The sequence below is a fragment of the Mesoplodon bidens genome, assembly GCF_964165515.1.
Source record: "Mesoplodon bidens genome assembly, chromosome: 11".
NCBI lineage: Eukaryota > Metazoa > Chordata > Mammalia > Artiodactyla > Ziphiidae > Mesoplodon > Mesoplodon bidens.
In genome coordinates this window covers 88,213,725-88,222,653 of record NC_138167.1, presented here as the reverse complement: position 1 = coordinate 88,222,653, position 8,929 = coordinate 88,213,725, and the positions used below count along the sequence as shown (strand labels likewise).

The 8,929-nt window shown below is 34.7% G+C and overlaps 1 protein-coding gene across 1 annotated transcript in view; it reads right to left on the bottom strand.

Annotated features, from left to right (window-relative positions):
* Positions 1–5,475: 5,475 nt before the first annotated feature.
* ATP2B1 (ATPase plasma membrane Ca2+ transporting 1) overlaps positions 5,476–8,929 on the bottom strand; it is a 132,733-nt gene continuing 129,279 nt past the window's right edge. The window contains exon 21 of the mRNA XM_081250063.1: positions 5,476–8,747. Within this exon, the coding sequence (XP_081106189.1) occupies positions 8,436–8,747 (312 nt within the window). The 3' untranslated portion in view covers positions 5,476–8,435. The remainder of the gene's footprint in view (positions 8,748–8,929) is intronic.

Genomic DNA, 8,929 nt, shown 5'->3' with positions numbered 1-8,929 from the left:
AAAGGGCATTAATATCAACCTGGTAGTGGTTTTGAAAAGTAAGGCAAAGGGTTATTGGCAGATCCGTCTTATGTCTTTCAGTTTTGTTGTGAAACAGTGGTTTCCATAAAGGAGTAGAAGGAAAGCTAATCACTTGTCTTGGGCAGCATTAAGCTGAGAAGGGTTAAGAATAAACTAGATGATAAAATTAGGAGTCAAAGTGGTCTGAATGGACTAAAGCAACATAAAATCATGTTCTTTGGACCAAAAACCAGTAATAGAAGTATAAGGTGAGGCAGATGTCTGATAAAATGTGTGAAAAAAATATACATTTAGTTGACAGTGAGAGGTAGAATAGGAAAGGTACGTTCTAGTCAGACAAACCACATCTTGAATCCTTGTCTTGAGAAAAATGTAAAAGGTTTGGAATGAATACAATGAGGAATGACCCTTAAAAGAATAAGGGACAAATTAAAGGTTGGTTTGAGCATCAGTGAGGAAAACCAGGAAATGAGTGTGAACTGTGGTCACCAGCAAGACTGTGAGTATACTCTGAAGCTGAGGACAGGAAGGAAGTAGAGGTGGCTCAGGATTAGGAACCAAGCTGTGAAATGTCAAGGAGGTAAAGCCATCTTAGTCAATGACAGAGCAGGAGTGAGGCAGCCAACTGGAGTACCTTCATTAGGATGGAGCCAGGAAAATTAGTAGCTAAAAAAGACCGGGAGATGATCAAAGAATCAACAGACCAACAGCCAGACTTGGTATAAAAAATAAAATTAGCAGGTGCAAAGAGCTTTTACAAAAAAAAAAAAAAAAAAGGATATTTTGCAGAAGGTGCACTTACAGTCTTAGAGACTGAACAGCTGAAAAATTACCATCTTCTATTTGGGACCATGTTGCTGAATGACACCGAGTAAAAACGTAGTACTGTGATTCATTTGGGAAACTGCATATAGGCTAAAGCAAATGAGGAAAGTTCTGCGAGTTGACTGTAAAAATGACGCCAGCCTTATGTCATCTGGATCGAGCATAAAGGTAAAACATATAAAGAAATAAGGGGTCCACAAGACTCTTTAGTAGCTTGAAGCTTCTAGAAGAAAGCTTTGGGGCTACAAAAGCAGCAGAAAAAGCTAAGCTGGAATGGAATGTATCTGAAAAAGGCAAAAGCTTCCTGTTTTTCTAACTTCCAACTTCTCGCTCTGTGTTAACAGCCAACAATCCTTTCAAAGGTCAGACTCATTGCCGCTCTGCTCAAAAACCTCCACTGGCTTCCCGTCTCAGTCAGCCTAAGAGCCAAAGTTCTTGCCAAGGCTTATAGGGTTGGGCAAAGCCCTCCATTGCATCTCTCAGCCTATATCCTACCACTCTCCCACTGGTTCACTCCACTCCAGCTACACTTGCTGTTCCTCAAAGTTGCCAAGCACCAGCTACTGGAACCTCTCGCTGGAAGGCTCTTCCAGACAACCAAGAAGTTGGCTCTTTCACTTCCTTCAGGTCTCTGCTCAAATGTCACCTCATTTGAGAGGGTTCCCTGACCACATTATGTATAACATAGCATCATCCCTTACCACCTCATATAGGTCTGTCTCTCCCACCCACTACAACTTAAACTCCCGCACAGGAAGGACCTTGCTTGGTTTTCCCAAGTCTAGAACCGTATGAATTTCCCATGACAGGTACCAAATATCTGTAGAGTGAATGAAGAAATGGTAAGCAGGAGATGTAGATAAAGGGCAGGAAAGCAGTTATCAGTCAGACATTTTGGGGACCAGGAAAGGGGAGACAGACACTAGCGTAGTGCTCTTAAGCAGTTGAGTCCTGGACTCAGGAAATGTGGTGTGGCTTCACTGTCACAATTCACTCTCTCCACCACCACACTTCAGTCGTTGAGACCTACTTCTCACCCCAAGTCTGTAACAGTGAGAAAGTGAAAGATTTCAGTACTACAGACTACCCTTCTTGGAGGATTTGAAGCCAACTGAAAGAGCAGGCTTATGGTTAAAAGATTTAGAATCCTAGATAAATCAAAAACAGCCTAAATTTAAATTTCTAACTTTGGATAACACAGGTGTCCCTGAGTTCATGTTTTAAATATTTTTGCATTTGTCTCAAGCTACTCACTAAGGTATGCCTCAGACTAAATACTTATGATTTCGAAAGCTGCCTTACAAGAAAGAGTCTAAAAATATTTATCTTAAAGATTATAAAAATATCAATATTATAAATAATAAATATTTATTAATATCATTAATTAATTATAATAAAATATATAATATTAAAGATTATAAAAATCAGCAAGGATCTTATTTTTACAGACGGGGAGGCTGGCTATTCACAAACCATAAACATTAATGTAAAATGGTATTAAAACAGTAGTGAAATAATGGCTGTAATTTTATTTTAAAAATTATTAAAGTCTAATGTGCAACAGGGTTACTCCCTTAGGCTAAATATTAAAACATTAAGAATTTTCACCAGGGGAAATACAGCTGGAGGACCAAATAATTCTTCAAGAAATATAAAACACCCTATTCTTTAGTTTCACAAATTTCAAGAAAAATGCTGTTATCTCTTTAGTGTGATAAATTTTCATTACAAATTATTTAAGAAATAAAGTGATGACTTTTTAGATTAATACTATGAAACTTTTTCCTGCTCATTTGGTATCTTCTGAACCTGACAGGTTTGTCAAATGAATGAATAACTCTGGCTATTAGCATTAATACATACCCGTTCAAAATGCATCAACCTTATAAAAATTCCTTCTTTTTTGTAAAGAGCACTCCATGCATATACATATAACTCCTTTCATATACAAAGTCTAACTATGTGTCTAACAAGAAATTGTAACAGTAGGTTTTCAGATAGCCTAACTTTACAATTATGAATATTAGAAAAGAGCTATTGCCATTTGAATTTTTAAGAAATGTTTGGAAAAAATTTAAGCAACGTTGTTTTCTGTTCAAAATTCAAAATCAGTTTTGTTATATCCACTTACAGTTTTTGAGTTATGCAATTTTCGGATATTATAAATATAGATCTAGCACAAGAAAAAAGAAAAATAGGAAAATATTTACTTTTTAAAGTACAGTGACTTAATTTAATGTATAAAGCCAACAGAATAATTGTTACTTCTGCCAGATGGTATTTTACATTTTGATAAAAAGATATATTCTTAATCATATGTGTCAAGAAAAAGGGACCATAAGTTGTTAAACACTTACAATTTGTCATTTAACTTAAAAGGCACTACTGATATTGCCATAAATTTTTTTTGGTGATGTGGCCTAAGTATCCTTGGCGTCAATAAAATTTAATTTTCTCAAGTAAAAAAAAACACTATGAAACTTTGAATAAACATACCTATCTTAAAAGTATTGAATAACGAAAACTTCTAACCAAAATGTGCTATTAAAAACACCGTTCTGGGATTTCCCTGGAGGTCCAGTGGTTAAGACTCTGCACATCCACCGCAGGGGACGCGGGTTCGATCCCTGGTCAGGGAACTAAGATCTCACATGCTGCAGGGCAAAAAAAAAATAAAAAACCTACTTAGTTTATCTTTCACTCTTCAGCTAGAGGAGGTCTGATTATAAGGAAAGCATGGATTATACATCTTAATCGGTGATTCTTTGCCTCAGTCTCTTCATAACCCAGGAAGGTTATGAAGAATCTAAGATCATCTCTGATACATTTGATGTCAGAAAAGAACAACAACAAAGGAACACTTAAAATTTAAGCTTTTTAGACACTGGGCCCTGACTCAGGTTAACAAGATGCTAGTACTGCAGTAAAAACCAATAGCTACCAGCTTGGGGTTCTTGAGAAAGTCAGCCTTGGTGTAAATTCCAGCTCACCATGTGACCAAGAGCAAGTTACTTAAACTCTCTAAGCTTCAGTCTCTCCCTATGTAAAACGGCAGGAGCAGTACAGAGGGTTGTTAGCAATATTTACATAATCCACATAAAGTGCTCGGCATATATCAGGTGCTCCATAGATATTAACTTACGATATGACAAGATTCCTTTTAATAGGTAAGGAGAGAGTGTCTGTATTTAATTATCTAAAAAAAGTAATTCGGAAGTTATGTGGTCCTTGTAACTTTGATTTAATTAAGAGAATTCTTAGGGAACTTACCGCATTGAACACCCCACCCAGATTTGGGTGGTACTGATTTGGAAACTAGTTTTCCTAGGACACAGTGCTGGTTAAGAAAGTTGTGCAAAGACTGATACCGTATAAACACATATTCATATTTCTTCCTTTAATTTCCTACTTTGGAACCATTAATATTATCGTGTTGAATAATGACACTGAATTCAGAGAATAGAGATTAAACATGCCTACATTTAGTATATTTATCTGCAAGCTGAAGTATTTTTCTAACAAATAGGGAAAATGTTAAAGAAGTAGTTAAGACAGGAAGTACAAAAATAAGCTATTGAGAGTTTAAGAGACAAAATCATCTATCTATTGAAAGGAAGTTACATTATAAGGATAAAGATCATTTCCTTTTTGACATGTACTGATAAGAGAAGTACAGGAATACAACCATGACTCCCATTACAGCATGAAACATTCTTTATGGTATTTTTATAATGCTTATTCTAAAATAAAGACAATTTTTCAAGGATCTTTCAAAGACTGTTTTTAGTTCGGTGGTATAATTATGCTATTAAAAGTTTTTTTTGGTCTACAAATGAGTGCAACACTAATTTTAAAAGATACAGGTTGATATGGGGTTTGGACGTCAGAGTCTTAAGAGTGGAGTATGTTAAAAGAACAAAGGCAGCTGTAACATGACAGGAGCTCTCTAAAGACACAGGGAAGAAAAAATGTCAATAAGCAGAAACTTAGAGAAACTTCCCTTTCTTATTCAATTAATTTTACAAAGGGACTTAATTCAAAATTCAATCCTAATACATAATACATATATACAATCGAACTTGACAAAGTAGAAAACATCTCTCATGTCATAAATATGGTACTTGTATATACTCATTAACTGAATAATTTTTACTGGTGGAAAAATATGGTATTAATAATCATTTAAAGTTTTCTCAGTATTTCAACAGTTGCTAACTTATGTTAATAATTTATTATAAAAACCAGCTGAGGGCAATTTGATTAATTTTGTTACCATAACATTCAGGTAATTGCTATTGACAACTTTGCATTAGTTAATGAAAAAATAAGGTCTTACATTTAATGTGAAAAACTAATCTTTTTTAAAATCCAAACATTACTCTCCCCTGGACTGCAAAAATTATCTCTTGTGCTACAAAGATTGAAGACAGTGGGTAGGCGAGTAGGGACAATATACCCACTTTCACTCTAGGGGCAAGATCATGCATATTAGAACACAGCCATAGCATTTCAAGTACATTACAGAATTTTCATCAATTAGGTTTTTAAAATTTCAAGTAGAAAAAAATAATTCCCAAATATGATGTTCAAATCAATTTAAATATTCAAAAAGTTCAGTCCCCATTCAGAAACAGATAAACAGTATATTTATTAAATGAGTTAAGACAAATAAACTTTACAAATAGACAAATAATAAAAGGCTCAGTGGCTAAAATAGATGGTAAGCATCATTGAAAGAAATCAACACCATCACGGTATCTCAGTTGGCTTACACGTGTAAAAAGAAATTTTCAAAGAGCAATTTCACAGAAATGAAGCCAGTTTTTTTTTTTTTTTTTGCTTATAAACAAATCACCATTTCTTGGTTCAAAACTGACATCTGTTATGAAAATTACCATATCACATATTTATAAGATGACAAGGAGTAACTCATCTTCAAAGTGCAAGTAAGTCTATTTACAACCACAAAAAAGGCAATGATGAGGAGAAAAAGATTTTTAAAAAATATACAAAGATTAAAAACATTTGGGATGCAAAATTAAACAATTTTTTGGTTAGAGGATAAAAGAGAAAACGTGATTGAATTACAGATGCTGATTTCAGCTATACATACTATATAATGGGATTCAAGATCTTTAACAGCTTGTTTGCATTTTTTTCCACTTACATAATGCTCTGGAAATTTCTGGTAGAAATTACAGTGTCTCAAAGAGAGAAATACACACTAAGCATGTCTTGCTACTACTTCATGGATGTCATAAGACCCGTTTATGGATTAGAGTTGGTGTAAAAAGCCATTGCCTTGAGTTGAAAAATGAATACTGTAAAAGCTCAATACAAATCCTCCAAAGCACATGCATTTCTAAATCTTTTGGTAATTACATTCATATTTAAGCATAACCAAAATAAAAAAGAAAACTGAAAACATTTCCCTTTTCTCTATTCCCTATGCCTTGTAGGCTTCTCCAGTTGATAGGGTAAATTTTTAGAGCTGAAAGCGTTCTTCAAGATAGTCTAGTCCACCACCCTCATTTAGGGTAAATGATTTCCCCAAGGTCATGCAGCACGTTAATGGCAAAATCAAGACTAGAAACCAGGTCCTGACTCCTAGCCTCGTATGCTTTCCAGCATATCATGCTACCTCTTTTTACAGTATGATTTGCTATAAATACCTGATGAATAATGTACAGTTAAAAATGCTGACAGAGCCAATGTTTTTCTAAGTCTTGCAGAGGCTAACTGCAAAGGACTGATGGAGAGAAAAAGATTCTCCCCCATCCACCAAAAGTATCAAGCACCATCAACTAAATGTTTCTTTGCTGGGTCAGCACTCTCAGATGTTGTAGTAGTCCTCGTAAACTTTATGTCAGCCTGAGGATTGTACATCTGATGCAATCTGGGCCCTAACACAATGCCAGTTCCTAAAAGGTAAAGACAGAGGCAAAAAGGGGGAGAAGGTAGACAAAAGAAAAAAAGACTTAAAGACTCCAGCTGGCTTAGAGATGGGCATTCCAGCATATGGTTAATTATTACATCTAAATATGTATATTTTTAGGATCTTTCCCACCTTTTCACATAATCTCATTTTACCTAATTTGTTATTTGGCCACTTAAGAATGAAAACAAATGTATCAAAGACAATGGTGGTCATTATTTTTTTTAAACTGTGAGACTATTTTAGGCAAACTAAACTCTATGAAGAACATGTCAAACTGCAATGATTTCCTTAATTTGGTTCTGTTAGACTGCCACCAAGGAATTAAAGGGGGTACTTCATGGGGCTGTTACCATCTTGAAATTTATTCCAATTGTGGTTAAAGAGAACAGACCGATGCACCATATATGTAGAATTGAGTAAAGAAGCTGAAATTTCTTTTTAAAAAAACATCGCTGTGTATTTATTTAATAAAAGGGCATATTTATTTATGTTTACAAACAAGTTTCAAAAACAAAAGGAAAACATGTATGCTTCTACTTATTAACCTTTTTCAAAATGCCAACAGCCCTCATGCTGTATGAAGGTTTCTAAGGATTTATTAGAAAAATCAATACAGTTCACTCACAGTTCACCAAGACATCACTGAACTAACATGTTTAGACAAAAACAAAAAGGACTAAAGTTCTCTTGTAGTTTGATAGTTTGATTTAATTTGATTTGCCTGAAATAACAAAAGCATTTCAAGCATCTTTCATTATGTAGTTGATGTCCTGCATTAAACAATCTACTAAATTCTGAACAAAGGTTATTAGCAAGTTTCCAAAAATTTTAAAAATTAAACAGTTGTTTCAAAACCATTAAGTAGTAAATGTATTTAAGAAACTAATTAGGACAGATGCCATAACTTCATTAGAACACCACTGCTCATGTTTTTTTGTTTTGTTTTGTTTGTTTTTTGTTGTTTTTTTAAACAAAGCATTAGTGTTATCTATTTGGCTATTAGTATTAGCAATTTATCTACAATATTTAACAAGGTAAATTGTAGGCAAAAATTTAGTACAGTTTCAATAGAAACACCCCCCCCCCCTTTTTTTTTCCTGAAAATACAGCAGTATTTGAAGGACTAATTTTTCTCTGCATCAGTTTTAAGGAAGCTTCCCATCTATGAACAGGAACAAAAAAAGTATCTACAAACCTTGTAAACAGATCTGTATCATTTATAAACATAAATAATCCAAATTATTAACAGCCAACAGCAGAAATTAAAGCATCAATTCAATGATCCAGGGCTCTTTGCTTGCTTGCCCAGCTTTACTCCTCCCTCTCTCCCATCAAGGATTGAGATAAACTAAAGCTTTGCTAATACACTGTTCAGGACCATTCTTAGGTTCTACTGATGATCCACAGGTCAACTTAAGCTGAGTTACCGTTTCTGTCAGTTCATTTCTCCCACCCCCCAAAAAGCACCCTCAGTCTGGCAGAAAGCTTTGCTTTTTTTTTTTTTAAAAAAATAAATCTACATTCGTACAAGTGTGTCTTCTGTTGAAGTCCAAAGACAAGAATACTATCTTGTCCGTCACAATATGTGAAAAGACCCAGTTTCAATTTGTTTCTTTACAATGCAGCTAGTGTGTTAACATTCAGCTTACAATCAGAGTGATGTTTCCAAACTATGTAGTGGGCTTCCTGGGGATGAAGAGGTAGCAGACTTGTTCATTTCTATTGTAAGGTAAATCCCGCTGTCAACAGCATTGTTATTTTTGTTGGGAGAGGGTGGAGGACTGGAGTTACGTTTTGTAGGAGCATCATCTTCAGCATCAGTGTCATCAATAAGGGGGATATGAGGCTCTGAATCTTCTATCCTAAACTCAGGATGTGTCATAAAGTTGTGAATTGAACTTCTTGATTCCGGTTTTTCTAACCCTTCATATAAAGAACTACGAAATGCATTCACCACTCGAATCTGTAAACATCAGAAAACACAGAAAGATATCAGTACGCCATTAGCTTAATTTAAAAATGGTTCATTTATGAGTTTGAATCCACAAACAGCTAGGTATGAGTGAATCATATTTGCATGTAATGCAGTGGAACTTGCAATACACTGTAAAAAAAAATGAATATTTTAGTAGGACACTACAGACC